The sequence below is a fragment of the Mustela nivalis genome (genome assembly GCF_964662115.1).
Source record: "Mustela nivalis genome assembly, chromosome: 2".
In the NCBI taxonomy this organism is placed as follows: Eukaryota; Metazoa; Chordata; class Mammalia; order Carnivora; family Mustelidae; genus Mustela; species Mustela nivalis.
In genome coordinates this window covers 105,867,798-105,890,581 of record NC_139021.1, presented here as the reverse complement: position 1 = coordinate 105,890,581, position 22,784 = coordinate 105,867,798, and the positions used below count along the sequence as shown (strand labels likewise).

General features: G+C 54.0%; 3 protein-coding genes across 9 annotated transcripts in view; 2 read left to right on the top strand and 1 right to left on the bottom strand.

Annotated features, from left to right (window-relative positions):
• LOC309859764 (phosphatidylinositol 3,4,5-trisphosphate 3-phosphatase and dual-specificity protein phosphatase PTEN-like) overlaps positions 1 to 22,784 on the top strand; it is a 196,050-nt gene that overhangs the window by 91,697 nt on the left and 81,569 nt on the right. The window lies entirely within an intron of this gene.
• LOC309859770 (uncharacterized protein) overlaps positions 1 to 22,784 on the top strand; it is a 38,433-nt gene that overhangs the window by 13,119 nt on the left and 2,530 nt on the right. For 2 of the 3 annotated variants that reach the window (XM_082720889.1, XM_082720890.1), the window contains exons 3-4: positions 1,077 to 1,141; positions 2,119 to 2,259. In XM_082720889.1, the coding sequence (XP_082577015.1) occupies positions 1,077 to 1,141; positions 2,119 to 2,201 (148 nt within the window). In that variant the 3' untranslated portion in view covers positions 2,202 to 2,259. Of the gene's footprint in view, positions 1 to 1,076; positions 1,142 to 2,118; positions 2,260 to 12,064; positions 12,539 to 22,784 lie in introns of those variants that run through there. The other variant, XM_082720888.1, reaches the window with a different exon arrangement.
• On the bottom strand, positions 12,068 to 22,261 carry LOC309859766 (uncharacterized protein). Its single transcript, XM_082720881.1, has 6 exons — positions 22,114 to 22,261; positions 20,056 to 20,190; positions 18,454 to 18,524; positions 17,965 to 17,989; positions 16,109 to 16,182; positions 12,068 to 15,406 (listed from the first exon to the last, which is right to left on the bottom strand). The coding sequence occupies exons 1-6, from the start codon at positions 22,139 to 22,141 to the stop codon at positions 15,053 to 15,055; spliced, it is 687 nt and encodes a 228-aa protein (XP_082577007.1). The 5' UTR covers positions 22,142 to 22,261; the 3' UTR covers positions 12,068 to 15,052.

Here is a 22,784-nt window from a genome sequence, read left to right as displayed (position 1 = left end):
ATATGTATTGTGTTAGATTTTATACTTGAGTACCCTTTTTAGGGGTGTATTGTAAAGAGTATTTTTTTCATTTGAAAATTTGGAATTCAATTCTTTATTCAGATATAGGAAAATAGTTGACTTTTTTACATTGACCTTGTATCCTATGATGTTTTGGTATTTCCTCATTACTTCCAATAGAATTTTTTTATAAGATACTTGAGATTTTCTACATAGACAATAATATTGACTTCAGATAGAGTTTTGTTTTTCCTTTTAAATGACACACCCTCATTGTCTCATGCCCTCTTTCCACGCACCTTCCCTCTGGTAATCACCAGTTTGTTCTCTATATTTGTGAGTCTCTTTTTTTGGGTCTCTTTTATGCTTTGTTTTGTTTCTTAAATTTCACATATGGTTGAAATCATAGGATATTTGTCTTTCTTTGACCTATTTCATTTAGTATTATACCCTCTAGATTTATCCGTGTTGTTGCAAATGTTAAGATTTCATTCTTTTCTCTGGCCAAGTACTAGTCTATTAGCTATCTATATAATCTCTATATCTCTCTCTATATATATATCTATATATACACCACGTTATTTTATCCACTCATCTATTGCCGGGCTCTTCCATATCTTGCCTACTGTAAATAGTGCTGCAATATAAACGTATCTTTTCAAATGTTTTCATTTTGTTTGAGTAAATACCCAGTAATGGAATTACTGGAACATATGACAGTTCTATTTTTTTTTTTTAATTTATTTATTTGTCAGAGAGAGAGTGAGCGAGAGCGAGCATAGGCAGACAGAGTGGAAGGCAGAGTCAGAGGGAGAAGCAGGCTCCTGCGGAGGGCAAGGAGCCCAATGTGGGACTCGATCCCAGGACGCTGGGATCATGACCTGAGCCGAAGGCAGCTGCTTAACCAACTGAGCCACCCAGGCGTCCCATGACAGTTCTATTTTTAAATTTTTGAGGAACCCCCACATTGTTTTCCATAATGGCTGCACCAGTTTTCATCCCCACCATCAGAACACAAGGTTCCTATTTCTTCACATTATCACCAACTCTTGTTCTTTCTTGTTCTTTTTCTGCAGGCAGAGTCCCAGGCTGGCAGGAGAAGTGGGCGTGGTCGCTGGGACAGCCCTCCAAAATGGGTCAGGTGACCTTTCAAACTCTGGGGAGGTGAAGGGTTCCTAACATCACAGCAGCACGTGGGCCATACCGTAGGCGGATTTTTCTGGACCCATCAGACAGCCTGTGCAAGACGTGAGGATGAGTGAAATGTGCTGACTGGAATGGAGGTTGTGTTGTCTTCTGGGGTTTCTGTCCCCAGGGGATATTCAGGCCGGTGGGGTGGGGGCAAAGGGGCAGGTTATTTGGGGCCGATGTGCCTTGCTTCGGAAGCGACCTTGTGTTTGAGCAGGAAGGCGGGGGCTGCAGTTGGATCTGGCACCTGGGCCCACGTTGGTTACCACGGTGGTTGGGTTGAGGGGAGCACAGGGCCGGCCGGCTGGAGTCTGTAGCCCCTCAACTGCCTTTCATGGCCTGTACCCAGGGCCCGGGGCACATGGGGACAGCCAGAGTCCCAGGGCCCAGGCAGATGCTTATTGGAAAGGATTAGAGCCAGGGAGGGAGCGAGGGAGGGAGGCCCAGGGAGCCACAGCAGCCAGCCAGGTCGCTGGGGTGCTCAAGCCTGACACTCTGCTCTGTGCTTTATTGGAGGGTTGGCGTTTATCAGGGCAAAATGCGCACAGTGTGAACTCTGCCATAGTCACGACCCTGAAGTGGAAGGGTGTTGTGGAAGGGGAAGGTAGTCAGTCGTTGTTGGTTTTTTGTTTTTTTTTTTCCCTTGTTGAGTACCAGGGCCCATGAGAGGCATGTCTTAGCAAGGAAAGACCAGACGTCCTTTTCAGCCTCATGGAACTCTTGGCAGGCAATTGGCCAAGCATGCTTTAGGGGAAGGCCTTCCAGCAGCAATGCTAAGACTTTGACAGATGGCGGGGCCCTGTGGCTTTGGCCTCCTTGAACCTGCCCTCCCTGCTGGGACGGAGGGGCCTGCTTCCATCATGGGTGACTCTGTCTCTCCCCACGTGCGGGTCTTGAGACCTCGACTGAATGCTCTCCTTGTTTTTACAGGTGGTGCTTTGAGGCTCAGGGGACGTGACCTACTGGGCAGCATCAAGAGCGTCTGGCTTCTGTCTCTTCAGTGCAGATGGTAGTGCAGCACGTCCAGGAGTGTGACCGCTGTCATCTCGCTGGTGCACGTGCATCGCAGTGGTAAGTTGTCTTGGTTCTGATTCCTCGGTGTGAGGGTGTCATTGCTGGCTAGGGAAGAAGGGATAGCTGAGCCCATTCCTTTGCTCATCAGACCGGGAGGATTTTCTTGTGTGCGAATCCTGCCAGGTCCTTCCTGTGTTGGCTCCGTGAGGAATGGGATTCCCATATGGGATGTCCTCGCATTCAGCCACAGCGATGATGCAGGGGGTCCCAGGGGTGCCTGCACCTCGCTCCCATGTGAGGGATGAAGCACACTCTGAGATGGTAGCGGGCGCCTCAGGCCTGAGCCCCACCTGAAGCTTCTCCCACCAGGATACCGGGCTAGTGGCTCTCCCTGTGTGAGTTCTCTGGTGTTGGGAAAGGGCCCACTTCTGGCTGAAGGCTCTGCCTCAGTGACGGGAGACAAGGGTTTGTACTGTGTGATTTCTGTGGCGGTGAGCAAGGTGGGCGCTCTGGGTACAGGTGGGGCCCCAGTGATGACAGACACGGGTTTCTCTGCTCTGAGTTGTCTGGTGTCTCCAAATGTGAGACCTGTATTGAATGGCTCTTCCACGTTGACCGCATTTGTCGGGGTTGCCGCCAATGTGGATCCTCAGATACTGGCTAAGGGTGTGGCTGGCCTAAATGCTTTTCCCTGAAGATGAAATTCAGTTGGTTTCTGTCTGTGGGAATGTGCCCATGGCCTCAAAGAGATGTATGTTGCTGTGAGCTCTTGTGCAGCAATCCCAGCACATGGCTTCTACCCCGTGTGAGGTCCTGGACATGAAGAAGAGCAGAGCTCTCTGAAACAAGGGTCCCCCACCTTCTTTCCATCGCTGAGGTGCGTCTCCAGTGGTCTTACTGTGTACAGAGCTGAGCACTGCCCTGGAGTTGTTCCCCCCATGTGTATCACTTCTCCGTTCCCCGGAAGGGTGAGTTCTCTCGTGTCTCCCGAGGTTAGAGCCCCGACTAAAGGCTCTCCCACACTGGGGAGATGGGTGTGCTGCGATCGAGGGTGAACGAGCTCTGATGTCCCTGGCACCAGGGACCCATGGCTGAAGGCTCTTCCACATTGTCAGCGAATACAAGGCTTGTCTTCCCAGGACACAGCACACCGGGAGTGAGGTGAGGCACGTGAGACCTCTCCGTGCTGTGCTCCAGCATTGCCCGGGTTCCTGTGCAGTGTGAACTTTGTGCTAATGGCCAGAGCACGAGGGGCTGTGGCAGGATCGCTCACTCAAGTTTTTCCCTTTCCCTGACTCAAGGAACGCGTTCTAGCCCCTCCCTTCAGGAACGGTCGCTGCGTCTACCCCTGCAAGCCACTTGTAGTCGCGTGCCTTGTTCCTTTTCGGAATTGATAGATCTTTCTACATGGTAGCCTCATACCACGTCAACTGCTGATTAAATTTTTGATGTTTCCGTTTCAAAGACTATATACCCGTGAGTCGTGCTGAAGCCAGTGACTTTTCCAGACACTCGGGCGGCAGCTTGGCTCGAGGCCCATTTCAGCTGAGAAATGAAACTCTTCAGGTCTCTGGTGGGACAGCCCGTATGCTCAGGGTCTTGGATGACAGGGGATTGTGGGGAATGCTTAGCGTAGCCCGTGTCTAGCTCTAGTGTGGAAGGCCAGGGTTCATGACCCTGAAGCTTCCCGTTGACTTGCAGAGAAGCAGACCTTTGAGCTGCCCCCGTGTGGGTCTCCCTTCATCCTTTATAATAGGGAACGAATTGCCATGAGCTCCTGGGTCTTGTACACAAAGAGTGAGTCCCGGAACACTTGGTGAAAAAGTACTGGAGTGCTTTGTGGGTACTAACAGAACAGAAGGAGAAAATGAAAGAGGGGGAGGGAGGAAAGAATACAAAGAATTAAAAGATCATGTAGGGAAGGAAGGGAGGGAGGGAGGGAGGGAGGGATGGAGGGCGGCTTGAAAAAGGAAGAAGAGAAACTGGTAGAGAGGCATTAGGGGAAAGAAGAATTTTGAAAGTTGTGAGACAAACATCTGAGAGTTAAGATTTGAGCTTGATGAGAAAGGAAAGGAATGGAGTCCTCTACTCAGGAGCAGAAACCGGTTGTAGCGTGTTGGTGATGAGAACCTATGGACCAGATAAACCTGCGAGACAAAGAAAATGAGGATGGGAGGCTGGGGAGTTTCAGAAGGGCAACGTCAACCACGTCGAGGACCGAAAGAGGGGCCATGTGAGGGTTTGAGTGCAAGAATCACAGAAGGGTCCAGTCCTCGGAGGACACAGAATGTGCAGTGGGTGAGGTGGATGGAGTCGGAAGGGTTGACAGAAATGGGTTCGTGTTGCAGGGTTGTTTCCACAGGAGCCCTACAGGAGACAGGACTGATGTAGGAAAGAGGTTAGCATTCAAGGCCGATGGTCAAGAAAGAAGTCTTGAGACGGCTCTGCTGGCAGGAGGCAGTTTTTATTAAAGAACAGGGATACGACCCTTGGGTAGAAAGGGCTGCTTGCTGGGGTCGTGACAGGAGGCTGACTTTCTGGGATGGCATTGGAGGAGGTCAAGCAAAAGGGAGGTTTTGCAAGAATGTGGCAGGAGGGCAGAGGACATTGAGGATACAGTTGGCTTTGCTCTTGTGAAGGGAAGGTGGTTTTTCCTGCTAGGAAGGCATGAGTTGAAAGATGGTGCAGAGCTTCCTGGAGGAATGTTACCTTCCTCCTCTCACAGGTCCATCCCAGGGACTGCACGTTTGAAAAGAAACTCTGTCCTACGGACATTTCCTTCGGCCTCAGCCTCCCTCAGTGTCGTGGAGGGGAGGGAGATGTCAGGGCTTCAGGAAACGGAGATCCGGGCCTCTGGCAGGTCGCTAGGCTCTCGTTAAGCAGGCCTCTTCCTGCAGAATCAGGAGGACTTTTACAAACCGAGGGAGACTCCGGTCTTGCCGGGTTTTGATCTCCATCTGTGGAGAATCTGTTTTTTCCTTTCCTCAGCTTGAGGGCAGTCAGAGCGCCTGAGGGATGTCCCCCGTATCACAGGTTGGGGGGCGGTGTGGCGTGCCAGCTCCTGCTTGGCGCTCAGCTAGCCTTCCCCTCCCTCCTCGTGTGCCCCTGACCAGGGCGGAGCCTTGCGTGGTTAAGGTTGTTGAAGGAGGACGGTCTCATCTTCTGTAGCTTCTTCCTGCTGAATAGGGGCGTAGAGCTGTCCCTCCGCGTGGGTCGTTCCTGGTCAGGTGGCAGAGGCCCAGCTTGGGGAGGCCTCTGCTGTCTGAGTTGTAAAAGGAAGAGGCCGCTGAGTGCAGGGGAGAGCCTCTCCTCCCTAAACCTCTTGCTGCTGCCAAACACACAGGCTGAGCGGGGCCCGTTTTGTGGGGCTGCTGCCAGTGTTGAGCCCAGCATTGGTCACGGTCCTGTGCGTCGAAGTGACGGGGGCGGTTCGGGTGCGGCACCCTCGGGGAATCCAGCAGGGGTAGGGCTGCTGCCCCTCGAGTCGATCCCAGGGTGGTCAAGGGGCCCTGGCAGTGCCGCTTTGTCCTGCATGTGTCATGCCCTGCAGGGTTGTCGGGGACTGCAGGGGACAGCGGGAGGAGGAGCAGCCCCTGCAGCAGACAGGGGAGACAACGGGAAGGCTGCTGTCCCGCCCAGTCCCAGGTGGCCCACTCTCCCCACACAATGGACTGTTGTGGGCCCAGGTGGTTGCCTCGTGTTCCAAGTGTCCGTCATCGGCAGGGCCCGGGCAGCCAACTCTGGGTGTGGCGGCCGACTCAGAGGGTCCTCTCGTCTTGTCCTCGGGGCTCCAGTGCCGTCCTCTGGTGGGCTGCCCAGAAGTCTTTTTGGCCTACGGAGGTCAGGCGTAAGAGAGCCGTTCCTGCAGGCGTGTTTCCCTGTACGTTCACGCCGAATCCTCCTCCGGGCCCAAATCGGAGCAGCAAGTGAGGCCCCAGGGCCCGCCTCGCTTCCTTTGTCGGAGCACCCCAGGAGCCTCTGGTGCCTTGGGGTGGTGGGCACACTGTCCTTTGGTGCAGCTGTGGAGACAAGGGTAGAGTGGTGTGAGATAGCGAGTGGCGTGTGGCCTGGGCCTTACCAGAGGCCTGTGGGGTTTTGTGGGACGTGTTTTCTGAGGTGTTGAGGTAGAGGTTTTCCTGCAAGACCCATGCATGACCTGAAGAAAGGGGAATTTCCCGTGGGCCCCCTGGAGCTGAATGAAGGCTACACTGCCAGGGTCCCTCAGGCCCCTTCCCTGAGCGTCCTCCTCCATGACGGCGGGGTCCTCCTCCTGCTGGGCTGTCCCTTCCCCAGCCTCTCTGAGAGCCCTGGACGTGCCCTTCTCTGTGGGGGGAGCCTTTGCCCACATGAGTGTTGCAGGTGGCGTGGCAGAGACGACATGCTCCCGACCCCCATGGGAAGTGAGTTCACACAGTCCACGGGCTGTGGGCAGGTGTTGGGCAAGGTGGGAGTAGGCAGGGTGGCCTTTCCCTGGTGGGTCTCCCCTGCCGACTGAGGGATCGAGGTGAGTCTCTAGAGTATGAAACTCACAAAGCAAAGTGTGCCATGAGGGGACCCACTACCTCCCACGAGGCATCTTGGAGGCTCAGGGGACTGGAGGTGTTGGTTAGATTGTATGGGAGTCGCCGGCGGACATGACTCAGCTGGAGACCGGGCCTGACTCCCCGCCCACAGGGATGCAGCGCTGGGAGGGGTGAGCTGTCCTGCTCCTGTGAGCCCGGGGGCCTGTCTTGTTTGCTCATTTCTCACGTGCCTGAAGTGGGAGATGAGGCCACCTCACCACTGTCTCTTCGCGACTAGTGTCGTCCGGGAGCAAGCCGTCTGCTGGCTTTTGCAGGGTGGGAGGACAAGGTTTGGGTCATGCAGAGGGAGGGGCTCAATGGGGGGTGTGGAGCCCTTTGCCAGAAGGTCACTGTGCCTAGGCTGCCTGGGGTCCAGTCCCTCCAGGCAGCCAGGGCCCTTCCTCCAAGATCAGCAGCTCCTGGACGACAGCGCCCAACCACCACAGGGAGTTGCAGGGATCAGGTGGAGGTTCCCCGTGGGATGTTCTCAGGACTTCCTAGTGCCTGCAGGGACTGGGATCTTCCTCTCCTCTCCTCTTTGTGGTCAGAGGCTAGGGCAGCACCCCGGGTTTTGTGCTGTTTGCTGAGGTACCCACAACAGGGACGGGGCAATGATAGAAAAGGTGTATCCATGTTCACCGGCCCCTTTTCCTGCCCGACTCACCCCGTTCCCGAGTCCTCCTCTTCTTCTGCTTCCCTTGTCGTTTGCGCCAAGTCCACTGAAGGAAAGTTTCTTGAGAGCTAAGAGCAAGAGCAGAAGTGGGCATGAGCACAGACTCCCCGGCATCAGAGAACCAAGTGGGGACACCCAGGCCCAGCCTCCCTTCCCGAGGCCTCTCCAGCCGGGTGATCCGTGCCCTGCCGATTCCCAGCCCTCCTCCCTGCTCTGCTGTCCGGGGCTGCTTCCCAGAGTCCGCGGTGAGGGGTCAGGGTGATGGTAGGAAAGGGGTGAGGAGGGCTTCCCAGGGATTTCATGCAGCAGTTCCCATGCAGAGCCCGAGTGCCTGTCAGAGACGAGGGCCTCCGGAGTTGGCGTCGTCAAAGCAGGGAAAGGGGAAGAGCTGGGCGGAGGCACTTAGGGACAGAGGAGAGAGGAAGCCCAAGAGATGGAGGTGGAAGTGAATTACAGGCGCAGGGTGGCTCCTTCCATCGGAATCGCCTTCTGTGGAATCCTTCGGGTTAGGGAGCAGCGAGGGTGCTGGGGTTGGCCCTGAGAGAGAACAAAGGGGAGTTAGTGCAGGTGACGACCCACGGCCTGCTGCTCTGGGGATGCTGGGCTCTGCCCTCAGTGGGGTGCGTCCCTAGCTCCGAGTCCTCCCTGGCCTTGGTCGTTTGATCTCCGCAGGGTACAGGGGGGTCTCTGGTTGCCCACCTGCTCTTCCCACCTCCGATTCTCTCCAAGACCCGGAATCCTGGCTGTGTGATCCTTTCCCCCCTGGATGCTGTCACTGTCCCTAAGACTGCCTCTGCGGGACGTTGTTTTCCTCTGTCCTTTTTCCTGTCCTTCCCTGCTCTACTTCGTCCTCCTCCTCCTCCTCCACCTCCTCCCCTAGAGATGCTCCATGTCCTTCCCCCTGCCAAGCTCCACCAGTCCTATTGTTGTCCAGGAGGTGGCCACCAAGGAAAGAGAGGAGATATCCTGGGTTTCCTGGAATCAATCCCCCGATCCGTCTGTGCTGGGAGCAGCTGTCATGGGTCTGGGATTGCTGGGGAAGTGCCGGGAGAGATGGCCCACCACGTCCCCACAGCCCATGTCTGCCCAGGGACTGGGATGACCTTCCCAGGGACGTGTTTCAGGGAACGCAACGCCCTCTGTTTCCCTAAGTGTTACAGAGACAGGAGACAGGAGCATGGGAAATTGTGCAGGCACCCTCAGCTGTTCAGGGCTGGAAAACGTCCAGCGGTGTGGTTACTGAAACACAGGATTCCTGCCAGTGCTCCTGCTGAGGCTTGCCAGGAATGGACGGGGTCGGGGTGTATGTAGGGCCCTGGGCAGGCCTGAGGAATGTTTGCCATTTGGGCATGCCTAGGGAGTGGGGAGCATGGCCAGGGCTGTGGGCCAGCGAGGTGGGTTTGTGAGAGGAACCATGACTCCCTGGCCCTGCTCCCAAGAGGCTCTGTGCTATGCTTCGAGGCCAGCTAGTGAGAGGTAGAGTGGACCCGGGGCAGCAAGTGTGTGAAGCAGGTCCATCAGCCCCATCACACAGGCCCAGGGGACCGTGGCCCACGACAGGGGTTCTCCAGGGCAGCTGCATAGGGGCATCCCACCCTTGGGAACACGTCCCCAGGTCAGACTCTGCTGGGGTGTGAAGGCTGGCAGAAGCTCCGATTTACGGGAGCCTGTGTAGTGAACCCAGGAGAAGTACACTTTCCCTTCTGCAGCTCTGGGCGTCCCCTTGAAGTACAGCAGCTTGGAGAGAACCAGGATGGTTTGGTAGTGGAGGTTATGAGGGAGAGAATTTAGACCTGTCTTACACCTCCTGGCTCAGACCAGAACGGAGTGTCGCGTAGTGTCTCTTGCCCAGGAGAGTGCGGTTCGGGCCGCCAAGTCCTGAGCATGACCAGGTCTGGGCCCGTGCCAAGAATGATGCAGAATCTCTTGTGCACCATTCCCGATAGGCCATGAGCAAAGAGCTTTGCTCCACCAAGCTTTGACGTGTGGCAGTGGCCAAGGGAGGCACGAGCAGCTTTGATGGGAAAGATCCTTCAAGGAGCCGCGCAAGGAGTCGAGTGGTGATGACAAACCCAGCCTACCCTAAAAGCCCGTGGACACCTCGTCTGTTCTTTTCATCCTGAGACCGTGACATGAGCAAATCATGCCTGTGACAGAGCATTGCTTTCCTTGGTGGTTTTTGACCCACCTTCTTCCTTCTCCAGAGCGGCAGGGGCAACCCCATGTTCCCGGGAGCCCTGTCCCAGTGTTCCCCTCCTCGGTGCCATTCCCTACCTGAAGAGACTTCGTCCTCACTGAAGGAGTAGTCCTCGATGCTCTCTATCAGTAGATCTGCAAGAACTGAAAGAGGAGCAATGCCGTTAGGAGAGAAACCGCCTCACCCCTTCATCCCAGGTGCGTTGAGATGTCTCTGGGCCGTGCAGCATCTGCCTGACCCTTCTGCAGTGCTCTCAGAGGTTCACGGGGCTGGCGGAGCCGGAGCCCTTGGAGGAGACAGGGATTGGAGTTTCATGCCTTCTAATGAGACCAGGACGCTGCAGCAGTCACCTCAGTGTCAGTTCTGCATGCCCATGACCGCTGTCCCCTCCCAGCGCAACCATCAGAAACTCCAGTCGTTATGGGACTCTTGACGTGTGGCTAGTGGGAGTGAGCAACTGGACATTTTCGTTCCCTTGATGATTTCCGTGTACTGCGCTGAGATAATAAATGACTGTGTATGATGGATGCTAGACAGACTCTCTCCTGGATCACTCAGCACTAGACACCAACCAGGAGCGAGAGAGGAGGCCTGCTCTCCTGCGTATTGCTCGGGCATCAGTGGCTGGCCTGACAGGGACGTTGATCAAGGGAAGACGTTCCCGGGCTCACACACACCCACCAGGCGCTGCTGGAGGTCTTTGGACCCGAAGAGATTAAGGTGAAGCCCCAGTTCCTAGAATAAATGGGGAACGGATTCCGTGCAGCACTGATCTAAAGCATACAATGTGATGCTCTCAGGACAGAGGAGCTGTTAGAATAGATAAGGGAACCATAAAGGAACACAGCGAACCACGACGTTTCTGAATATGAAGAAGTCGGTGGTGGGTCTCTAGAAGCTGACCTTCCAATACCTTGGATGACTTCCCCGAGCCAACAGGAGGGTGCTGGCATACAAATAGGCAGGGGCACCTGGGAGCGGAAGAGAAATGCCCAGGAAATGTGCTCATGTTGGCATCACGATGCTTCCCAAGAGGACCGCCCAGGAAAAGCATCCTCTTCTGAAACAGTGAACAGAGTGAAAAGGCAGCCCACAGATTGGAGACACCCTTGGCAATCCTTATTTCAGAAAAGGTGTGTTCACTGACAAAAAGTAAGAACAACAAAGAAAACCAACCAAACAAAAGAAGACCGGGATTTCACCAAATGAAAGAATCGAGAAAAAGACTGGAGTAGTCTGTGCTGCAAAGGGAACTAATGACTCGGCCAATCAGACAGACATCGTACGAAAAGATGCTCAACGTAAGGCATTGTGAGGGCAATGTGAATCCAAAGGATGCTGAGCTGTGGCATTGTCAGTTAGGGTGGCGAGGACCCAAACCAGGAATCCAAACCCAGGACCCATGTTGGAAGGAGGCAGAAAATTAGAGACTTTGTATGCAATTCATGGAATGCAGACTGGTGCAACTACCCTGGAAAAGCCCGTTGAGTGTCCTCGGAGAGCAGCGAAAGGTACTCCCGTGGATTCCGCGCATGCGAGTGAGAAAAAGAGATGTTGGAAAATCAGATTCTGTTCCAATACATGTTTCTCATGAGAGAAAGTCTTGTTGTCTGCCAAAGAACCCTGAAACCCTGATTTGGCTCTGTTTCCATTCCCAGGCACTGAACTCCCTTGAGTTGTCTCTTAGCCCAAACCTTCCGAATCTAACAAGGCCCTCTTGCATGGACAGATGGCCAGCGAAATGGGTGATGATTGTTCTGTCACCCCTGTTGAGGTTTGAGGTTCTCTTTGGCCACCTTGCGATGCACAGAGCATCCTTTGTTCCTGCATGGAGGGGGCCCAGGTGCCCCCAGTGATGCTCAGTCCCTGAAGACCACCTCATTCCCCTTGTATAGGACACCTTTTGGACCCACCTCCAAGATCCCCAGCAAGGACCAGTGGTGGGTGTGGGATTTCCCTGGGAGAAGGCCAGTTGCATTCTCAGACATAGTATCTGCAGGGAAATGGTAGATCTCCATGGAGAAACATGGAGTGAATTGGCCCCATCTGTTCCCTGGCCACTACCCCTTTGTGCAGGTCATCCCCGAATGGGCTATTGTACGCGGCTGCCCCGGAAGCCACCTGCAGAAGGGAGGAAGTGTGTCCCCGCACTCAGTGTTTTCGATGAGGTTGGGAAGACGCATCGTGGGGCCTCTGATGCAGAGATGTGTGTTTGTGAGTGCAGTGTCAAGAGGGAGGTGCTGTGACCATTCTTGCCCGAGACCTAGCTTGGCGGGAGAGCCCCATGAACACTGACTCAGTAACAGGGATTGGAAAAGACACACTTGTGTCTTTGGGGCACAGTCTAGCCCTTCCTAGTTAGCGACGGGATTTGTTTTCTGGGGGGATTGATGTGTATTTGCAAGGAAAGAACACCTCTTTCAATTGTAGGTGTTGAAGAGTTTTCCCATGAATGGACGTTCATGACGTGACAGTGATGGGAAACATCCCTGAGAACGCGGACACCATTAATTGCCATTTTGAGGGGACCAGACACGTTCGAGAGCACAGCATTCATCCACCTGACACACACACACCAACCCTGCGAATCACAGCACATGGATTCCCATGGAAACAGACCTTGTGCCCATCACCCGATCCTACAGCACCTAAGAGCAGCACGGTAGCTTCCAGGGCCAGGGTTACGAGGCCTCGGGTCTCGGTCCGGAACATGACCCTTAGTCTCGTTGCAACAGGATCTGGATTCTGGGTAGCTCTCAAGATGGAGCCTGCAAGGAGGCCCCACCTTGCCCATTGTCCAGGTTGCTCAAAAGCAATGAGTGACTCTAGAGGACAGCATACTTACCATGCTCCTTTTCCAGCAGGGCCACCTGTGATTTCAGAAAAGAAAACATGATGAACATCAAGTCCTGCCTCGTCCTGTGTGCACAGCTCTTTTGGTCTCTTGGTGATGGGCAGGGTCATGGGCAGTGATATGGAATCCACCTAGAGGTCGCATGCCCTCGGTCCATTGGTGGCACGGCAGTGTCAGTAGCACCCGTGAAAAAGCTAAGGACCCTGTGGACTGTAACCGAACCTGCTGTTTCCTTCAGGGTCTTTGAAATGGGGTGTCCCTGGCTAAGAGTCGCTCCCTCAAGAATCTCCTCACCAAGGACATTGTACGTGCTGAGGTGTTCGGATCTTATTGCGAGTATCAGGGACATAAGGGATGCTGTACCTCACCTGAAGGAAGGCTAACTTACCACCTTGGTGAAAAATGGGACCTCTCCTTCTGTGCTGTCCACGTCATGGTCATCGAACAGACTATCGAGGGGATCTAGGTGGATACACACAGAGAGTGTCGGGACCCCGATGGGACTCTTCGGGAATCGCTCGGGGAGCTTTGCTTGGCGTGCACGTGTGGACAAGTGTGTGGAAGTGGGGAGCTCATCAGTATGGACTGAGGTGCAGTGGGCCCTTCCTGGATGGAGGATGAAAGGTCCTGGAGAGGAGCAGGGATGTGAATAGAAACTCTGGCTCCTGTTGGAGCTACAGGGCCTAGGTTGGCTGTGAAATAGTCCATCTCCAAGGCACACCTACTGCCTGCCCCCAAACCTGCACCACCTAAGAGCAGCGCAGTAGTTTCTGGGGACAGGGCCATGAGGCCACGGGTCTTTCCCCAGAAAATCCCTTTCTGTTACTCCGACCCTTCTTCTCAGTCCCGCCGGACCTGGTATCAGGGTGGTTCTCGTGGTGGAGCCTGTGAGGAAGCCCCGACCTTTGCCCTTTTCCAGGTTGTTGCAAACAAGTGAGTGACTCTAGAGTACAGAATACTTACCGCCATCCCCTTCCAGCAGGGACACCTGTGATTTCAGAAAAGAAAACAGTATGAACATCAAATCAGGCTTTGTCCTGTTTGCATGGCTCTTTTGTTCCCTGGGGGATGGGAGGAAGCCCGATGCGGAAGTGTGCTAGAGGCCCGTGAGCCACAAAGTGTGACAAGAGCAAAATGAGTCCTCTGCAGATGCGCCCAGTCTTCCTAGAGGTCCCACGTTTCAGGTCCCACTGGACAAAATAGGTGGTAAGGAGGAATAGCTGCTACCCGTACCAAAGCTCCCTGCCCTCCAGATGGTAGGAGATCCTGCTGTGGTTGTCCCAGCCCCCCTGCAATGCCTTCGGGGTTAGGTAGCATTTGGTAACAGATTCTCTCTCAAACTTCTCCCTACCCTGTCAATGGTGCATGCTGAGATTTTTTTTATGTGACCTTGATTTAAAAAGCCAGAAGAGTTTTGTGTCTCCCCCAAAGAAAGGCCAGCGTACCACTCTGGTGTAAAACGGGGCGTCTTCCTCATTCTTTCCTGTTGAACGCTCACCCGCCTGTCCATCCAGCCAAGCTAGGGAGAGATCCACAGAATGGTCAGTCCACTGGTGGGGCTTGGCAGGAAGAGCTCAGGGAGTTTCGCTTTGGGTGGGCGTGCCCGGGAGTGTATGGCGTGGGTATGGACTGAGCAAGCTGCTGCTGCATCGAGAGAGGTCAGGGCAAGGAGCAGGAATGGAGGGAGAAATATTGACTCTGAACTTGAGCTACAGGGAGTGGAATCAGGGTGACCTCTTCAAGCAGAAAGGGTAAACACTAAGAGACATGTTCCATACTGACAGGCAAGTTCCTCCAACCAGCGCCTGTGTCATGGTCATGGTCAAGACCGTTTCTTGGCCGCTCCCACCTATCTCTCACCTCTACTAGGAGATTGTATTTCTGCAGAAGAACACTGTGTGGCAGGGTTGCATTCAATGCAAGCACAAGTACCCTAGAGGTTTTCTATTTGTCCCTGAGTCATGCAGGGTCAGGAAAACCAAAGACCCAGGATTTCTATGTACTGACATCTGACCATTCCAACAGAGTCCCCATCCGCAAAGTGCTGATTCTTCCCAGTCTTTCCTTTCCTGTGGCATGTGGGTGTGTCCTTGGAGTCCGCGGGACCCAGTTTCCCAGGACCCAGCTCCCCCAGTCAGGATCCGGCAAGTTCACGAGAGAGCGGAGGCCAGGCGAGAGGGGCACTCTCTAACCTGGCCATGTAGCAGATTGTCAGGAAGTCGGATCGGGCCCCGAGCTAATGATGAAGCTTTCCTGGCCATTGCCATTTCCCAGTGAGCCTTCCCTCTATGTGCATTCAAGATGGGAGCATTTTTGTAAGGCTGGTGGTGATGTTTGGGTCGACTAAAGTAGCTTCTGATTCCTTTGTGTTTTGACCCTGTCTGAGAAACGTCCCGAGCTAGGACAGATGTGGGCCCCTTCCTTTCTCCCCGTCCCTGTCTGAGGAGACGGAATCCTGAGCAACCCTCCAGGTGGAGCTGTGGTCAGCGAGGAATGTGGTGTCCTAGCGGGGTGTGTGCAGCAGGAATGAAGGAGGTTTGGCTTTGAAACTTTGACCCGTGCCCTCAAGTCCATTCAGTGGGAGATGTCTTCTGGTGAAACGCACGCAGTCCACACACCCACATGCCCGGTCCCGTCGCATCGACCCACGCGAAAGCGAGCCCCAACCCTCCGACGCACCAAGCACACCGCCCGAATGACCTACTGGTTTGCAGGGACTGTAGCACAGGGTCCTGGGTTTCTGCAGGACACTCCATTTGTTCAGTCCGCCCCAGCCTCTGTTCCCGGGAGGAACTCAGAAGGGGGGAAGCTCTCCAGACCAAAGGAGGAGAGAAAACCCTACCTTGTTGAGTTAGATCTGTCCCCCTAAGGGGAATGATGGGGGTATAAGCATATGGGGTGTATCCAGTCGCCGCCTCCTGCAGTTGGAGAAAGGGAAACCCAGTGAGGATCCCCGCACCCTGTGCACACCGTGTGCACACATCTCTGTGCCCTTGGTGTGTGTCGTAAGCAAGCTAGATGGGATGCGGTCATTGAGTCTATGATCCAGAGGAGGAGGAAATGACCTCCCGAAAATGACCCCCTTGTCCTTGGCTCCAGCATGTTATGTCAAAATTCCCCCATCCATTTTCGTCAGCAACTCATTCCAAAGCCATTTCCCATAGACAGAACGACCTGGTGGGAAATGCTCACGACCATCCATTGCCTAAGCAATGGTGGTGCCCGTCTCAATCTGCTGTCCGTTAATGGTATAAACTCACGGCAGGCTCTCAGCACCAAGGACATGGTCTCTTCCCTCTGGCATGTCCATGCTCAGACACTTTCATGGAAAGAGAAATCAAACACTGGCTGTCCCTCAGAAGCACAAAATGACTTTAGCGAGGTGACTGAGCGGCTCAGACATTGAAGCTTCTGCCTTCAGCTCAGGACCTGATCCTAGGATCCTGGGATGGAGGCCCACATTGGGCACCCTGCTCGAAAGGGGAGCCCGCTTATTCCTCTCCCTCTGCTACTCCCCCTGCTTGCGCTCTCGTGCACTCTCTGTCTGTCTATCTGTCTCTCTCTCCCCTTCTCTGTCTTTCTGTCTTTCAAATAAACAAAATCTTGAACAATGAGTTTACCTGAGGGAGAGTCAGAGTTTTCTCCTCGGCCCTCAAAGTGGGTAGTAGCTCTTCCATCAGGTCATCGTGGAGAGCTAGGAGGATACAGAGGCACCATGAGGACACTGGTGAGGCTGCTCAGGAAGTAGGCGGGGAGTTTGGATGGATGAGGACAGGAGGGGTGTGTGCACGTGTGGGGGCTCCTAGGAGGAACAGGCCGCACTGCTGCCAGGCCTTGTCCTGGTGCAGAGGGGAAGGGACGGGAGAGGAGCAGGGAGGAAACGCGAAGAGGGTTCTTGTCTTTCTAGCTAAAGTGAGCCCGATCAAAGCCAAATAGCCAGTCCAGGACATGGGAAGCCTAACCTGGCTTCTGTGTGAAGACCGAGTCCCATAACCTCTCCTGACTGACGTGCCACTAAGGTGTCCCACGCTGCTGCTTTGGACATCAGCTCTGGGCCCAAGATCCCCACCTGCTGCGACTATATGCATCACGTCTGTGTAAGATCTTGCACAGCATAAAAAGCAGCCTTGCTTGCCAGGCTGCATTCAACCCTCAGGAAAGGAGCCTAGTAGTTTGCTTCACTCATCCTTTGTCTTCAGAAAATGCCATGTGCAACACTTGAGAGCACGGACATCGTAGCTTCCATAAACAGCCGGCACCGTCGATGAGTGTGATAGATTCCTTCCACTGTTCTTGAGCTGTCCCATGTGTGTGTGTGTGTGTGTGTGTGTGTTTCCCCTGAAGACAGTGGCTGTCTGAACCCTCCCAGGTGTTCTGACCAGTGGGAAGTTGCTTACACAGAGGAGTCTGGGAGTGTGTGCTGATCGGCTGTAGGCCTGCTTTGCAGGAGATTTGCTCCGGGGATGTGGGTCCAAAGCTTCCACCCAAGCTTCACCTTGATTTCCTATTGGCCAGTGGTGTTTGAGTGTGTGCTTAGAGAATTTGAACCTTCCTGAGGCTTAGGGAAATCTTATCAAGTACAGTCAGTTCCCTCCGTGATGCTTTTCTGCCATTGGTCGGTCGTGTGTACACACTGAGACCGGCTATGACCGATGTTGCCCTGTTCTGTCCTCCACGGGTCCACACGCTTTCCAGCCATGTGGGCTTGAGCATGAGGATGTGGCTTTTCTCTGTGCACTTGACTCCAGGGACCAGCCTGTAATCTTTAAGGTGGGCTTCTAAGCTTGCCCTGGCTTCTGTGTCCATGGAAGCCACTGTGTCATGTTGGGTCCTGTCGGGGACCATCATAGAATCTAGGTATTTGGCTGTGTGCACAGATGCTGATGGCCCTTTGCTAGCTAGCACCCATGGTACATCATGACGCCCTGGCTGAGGGACTAACAGAGGTGGGTAGGCCAGAGCAACTTTCAGATTGGAACCTGAGCTCCAATCATGGCTTTCCAAGTAGGAGGTCAAGGGTTTGGACCCTTTATCTCCGCACGATGCCCGCCCCAGGAAATCAGAGGGAAATGTCCTCCAGGTAAAGCTGTGGGGAGTAGGGGAAGGAGTATGTAAAGTGTGCCAGGGTGATGAGTGTGTATTGGAAGAGGGACACTGTAATTGTGGTGGAAGTGTGAGAAAGATCTCCTGGTAAAGGCACACAATTGTGTTCACAAGCATAATGCATGGGGACACACACACACACACCCCCACGCACACACCCACGCACACAGGGCCTTCATCCCACGTGCACACAGATCACCCCTTCCCTATGTACGAGTTCTTCCAGGCCCTGTTTGATGTGGTGACCGTGCCTCACCGGACAGTCTCGGTCAGTATCCCCCAACCCCCGTTCCTTGTTAGAACCCAGAATCAGGGGGCAGGCTTCTTTGTACTCTAGATTTCCTCCCAGAGCCCGATGGTCTTAAATACGTACAGCTGTCCTTGCTCCCAGCGTCTACCTGCGATTGGGGAAAAGGAAATACAGTGAGGATCCCAGCATCCTGTCCTGTTGGGCCAGCTCTTTGGTTTGGGGAGGACTTCAGGCAGTTAATTGGAAGAGGTCCGGTGGTTGAGTCCATGTCCTCCCACCTGAGTTCAAGTGGACCATTTGAATGATGCTGGAGCATCATTCAATCTCCGAAGTCCATTCTGATCAACAGACAGAACGTTCTCTTTCAAGGAGAAACCTTTTCTGCTGAAGAAGGTGTTTGATCCCATGGAGTTTGTAACTGAGGCTGTCCTGTGTCCTCACCCTTTTTGGGTCTATGTGTGTAAGAGGTCAGTCCCAGCATTCCTCCACGAGGGGAGACTGCTGCCCCCTTCCCCTGGGAGGTAAAGTGCCAGATGTTCATCAAACTCCACTGATGGAAGAAATCAAGGAAGCACCATTTGTGTCTCTGAGAAATCAGAGAGGCGAGCTTACCTCAGGGAGAGTTGGGGGACCTTCTTTTGTCCAGCTCCTAGGAAGGTCCTTGGACTGGCCCTCCACAGGGTCTAGGAGAACAGAGAGGAGCTGTCAGGACATTGGTTGCGCTACTCAGGAATGACTTCGGGAGTTAAGTCTGCTGGATATGGATGTGGGGCCAGAGGGAATGGACGTGAAGGGTGACCAAGCAAGGCCTGACTTCCCAGTGGGCCAACAGTGGTGGACAAAGTGGTGGACGCAGTACACAGTGGTGTACGCAGAACGCAGTGGTGTACACAGAAACACAGAGGAGGGGAGCAGGATGGAAAAGGGAAATGGGGCCTTGGCTTTCTAACGGAGGGGATGTCATCAGTGGGAACTCTCAGCGTCTGTCTAGGAAACACTCAAGGCACCCTGGGTTTCAGGGCGCAGTCCCCTGAGCCCTCCTGCCCACTGTGAAGCCAAGCCAGCTTGCCACTTCTTCAGCTGGTCATGGGGCCTGTTCAGCTGTCTCCCCTGCACCTCTGCTGTGTGACCCTATCGCTCCTCTATCGTGCCTTGGAGTAGTGGGTTTTTCGGTGATGGAATCTAAGTACTGGGGACGGGTTATATTTGTTAGTGCGTGTCCGTTCAGTGACCCTGCTGACATCCGTGATGCTTTGTAGACCGCACTGCCATCTACAGGGAAAACGTTGCCATCCTATCTCATGGCACCTCTGTATCTGTGAGGACATGACCGGCCCTCCCCGTTTCCTCCCTCCACTGTCCCTTCCACTTTCTGGGTCTACGAATGTCCCTACTGGAGTGTCCTCAAAGCCTGGGATCGTGTAATGTACGTCTTTCCTTGTGTGCTTGCTTTCAAAATGTGTGTTAAGTTTCCAGGTTCCATCTGTTTCGTAAAATATTGGAAACCTTAGTTTCTTCTTACGCCTGAATTGCACTCTATGATGTGTATGGATGCCTCTGAATGTGTTATTCCTCCCGTGATGGATTTGGGGGCAGTGCCTCTCTGGGGCTATTGGGAACCCAACTGTGTGAGACATTAGTGCACAGATTTCTGTCTGTTTCCAGAATGAGAAGACATCACCGAATGCATTGGCCCCATTTGTAGAACGGTAACCACGTGGAATGTACTGGGTACTTGAGTTCCCCAAATGTGGTGAGGTCGTTCTGTTCCTTTGAAGATACGTAGCACACCCATGTAAGATGTGGCTAATGGGCAGAAGTGAAGGGGGGACATCGTGAAACCTCCTGTCGTATTCTGTTCCATTTTTCTGTTCAGCGTTCCTGGCAAAAAACATAGTCTCTTCCTTCCTACACATCTAAGAACCATGTTTCCTGGGGAGACCTATAGGGACCTGTGTGTTCCAGAAAGACCTAAGATCCATCCCTTCAGCTAGTAGACACTTTTTTCCTGTGCCCCTTGGATCCAGTTTGAATGAGGATCTCATCGTGACTTGTGGACTTAAAAGGGGATGGACGGACGGCATAGAGGGAAATGGCTACAAGTGAAATCAGAGGACAATGTGTCTCAGCAGTTTTAAAAGCTTCGGTTATGTCTGTGCTACTGAATGACAGAATGCGTCTCTAATCAACGTAATGAGTCAATCCCCAAGGTACCTTCCTCGGGGTCCTCAATGGTGAAGACCTCATTGTGGAGGGAGAACCGGACTCTCTTCTTGCTGTGGCATTGTGGAGGGGGCGGCGTGGGTGGGGGCGTCTCCACATCCTCCAGGAGACACTCCCCACAGATTTCTGGGAGACACACAGAAATAGAGAACAGTGTCGGCACCTTGTCGTCAGGAGCCCACAGGGGGATTGGAAGTCCTTTCCTTCTAGTCCATCCGTCTCCTGCCCCTACTCGCCAGCTGCCCAGCAGGCATTCCTCCCTCCAGGTGGGACTTAGGAAGGGGTCACCATGTGCTGTGCTCTGAATTCCGCCCCCTCCCACACCCACAGGTTCCGTGGGCAACGGCTTGTATGGAGCAGAGACAGGACAGAAAAGCACGCAACAGAGCGCCGTGAGCACGCGTGATAGCCTCGGTCACATCCACTGAGCAGCCACTCCTACCCGAGAGTGTTCCCCAGAACCCTCTGTGCCCTGTTTCCCTGCCCTCCGGCGTAGACGTTAGTGTGCCACCACGGTGTCCCAAGTGATTGAGTCCAAGGAGTGCCTGGGACCTAGGGGAGGACTGGATGCTTCCCAGCCGCTCGGCAGGTGTTGAGGAAGGGACCACCTAGGGACTCAGCTAGACAGCTGGCTGTGGGTGAAGCCACAGTGGAGGACAGTGGAGGGCCCTGAAATATAGGGTGCCGTAGGGTCCGTCCAGAGTTGCCACCCTGATGAAGGATGGATCTGGGACAGGAAAGTCGTCGTTTCCCTGTGGCCGGAGATCCCCGAACCCCTGACACCAACCCACGGCCCCTGCTAAAAGGTTCTGAAGCCCTGAACCAAGAGCTGCCCTCACAGTCTCAAATCCCTCTGTGCCACTGTGTCTGTAGGGGAGAGCAAGGGCCACGAGACCAGCTTCAGTCCTCACTCACCTCTGTGTTTGGGGCCCTGACATCAACTAAGTGGTGGTTTCTGCCCAGTGGGGCCCTAGTGAAGGACCAGGAACGGGTAGCTTGAGCCACGTTCCCTCACCTCTCTGCAAGGTCAGCCCAGTCGCCCAAGGCCGTCCTGAAGGCCAGTTGAAGCCCAGGCTCCTGGGGTTCTGCTTGGCTCCCAAGCTGATTCAAACTCCCAACAGTCGCATAGGACCTGGCTGAGAACTCGCTTGCCTTGAGCTCGCCAGTCCCGAGGAGCAGTCGATGGGTACAAACGGACATGTAGGTGGCCATGTGGGCTGGGAGTGGTTGGTTTCAGGAAGGAGACGGATGATGCTGAGTGGCCCGCTCTTGCCGTGCGGACTGCTCTGAGGAGGCTGGATGGAAGTGAGGCTACCCTGGCTGGCGTGAGTCCCTCCCTGCTCTCTCATTCTTTGCCAGCATCCCCTGTCTACTCTCAGGTCTCTTGATCCCCTCTGGAGACTGTAGGTTTAGCAGACAGTCTTCTGTCTCCCTCCCTAGGCCGGGCCTGGAGAACCCAGCCCAGCAGTACCTTTGAGAGCAGCAGACAGTCCACTGTGCAGCTGCCGTGTGTTCTGTTCACCCACCCGGTGGCACAGCCCTTTCCCGTGCACTCCCAGGCATCAAGCAGACGGCCCGGGAAACCCTGCACATCAACCCATGAGACCACCCCGCTATCCTCCAGTGTCTCTCCTTCTAAGAACAGCTGCATTTCGACCTCTGACCTTTCCTCTCCGATTTTGTCATGTCCATCGGGAAGAGGAGACCGGCAATTCGTTCCCCTCAAATGTGGTGCCTGGGTCGCACCAAGATTCTCCTGATGCAGGGACAGCAGTGTGGCGTGTGACCTGTGTGTTGTCCCTGTAGGACTGTGTCCGAAATGGGCATTCAAAAAGAGTACGGTTTTCTGAACATTGAAGCGCTTTAAGGAAGGCAGCTTCCCCACGAAATCCCAATGAAATCACCCAGACAAACGAACAAACACAGGCATCCAACCGGGAGGGGGAATCAGAGGGTGGAGAGGAAAAGCCAAAGAGAAGAAGCAGATCTCTGTGAAAGGGAGACAGCCAGCTCCAGAGAAGAGAATTGAGAAAATCGATAGGCACCTACCTATACAACAGCAGTTAAGGTTCCCCATCGTGGGGACTGTTAGTCCTGTTCACCCAACCGCCAGGGGCTCGGCTCACAGAGTGACAGTTGAAATGGAACGTTGGATGCGTGTCATCAGGTCACCGTGGCGATGGCTCATGACAGAACTCTGAGGGTGTCATGGAGGGAAGGGGGTCAGGGAGGGGTCGATGGATGATGGGCAATTAAGGCACTTGTTATGGTCAGCTCTGAGTGGTGGAGAGAAGTGATGAGTCCCTGAGTTGTGCTGCAGAATGCAATACTGCGCTGTACGTTAACTACCTGCATTTTTGGACATTAAAAAAAGGATACTCCTGAGGGCACCTAGGAGACTGAAATGTTCATTATCCTATCTGCTACTCTGGAAAACTCCTATTTATACGAGATTGTTTCACAAAGTCTCTCCAGGAGTTCTTGGGTGGCTCAGTGGGTTAAGTATTGGCCATCGGCTCAGGTCCTGCTCTTGGAGTCTGGGATCAATCCTAGCATCAGGCTCCCTGCTCATATGGCTCATATGTATAGACGATAATGAGTTAGGAGTAGGTTAACTAAGTTTCTTAGGCATTAATGCTGCAATCAAGGTGTTGCTTGGGACTTCTTATCTAAGGCTTGGTTGGGTTCCCATCTGTACATATGTGGCAGACTTTATTTCT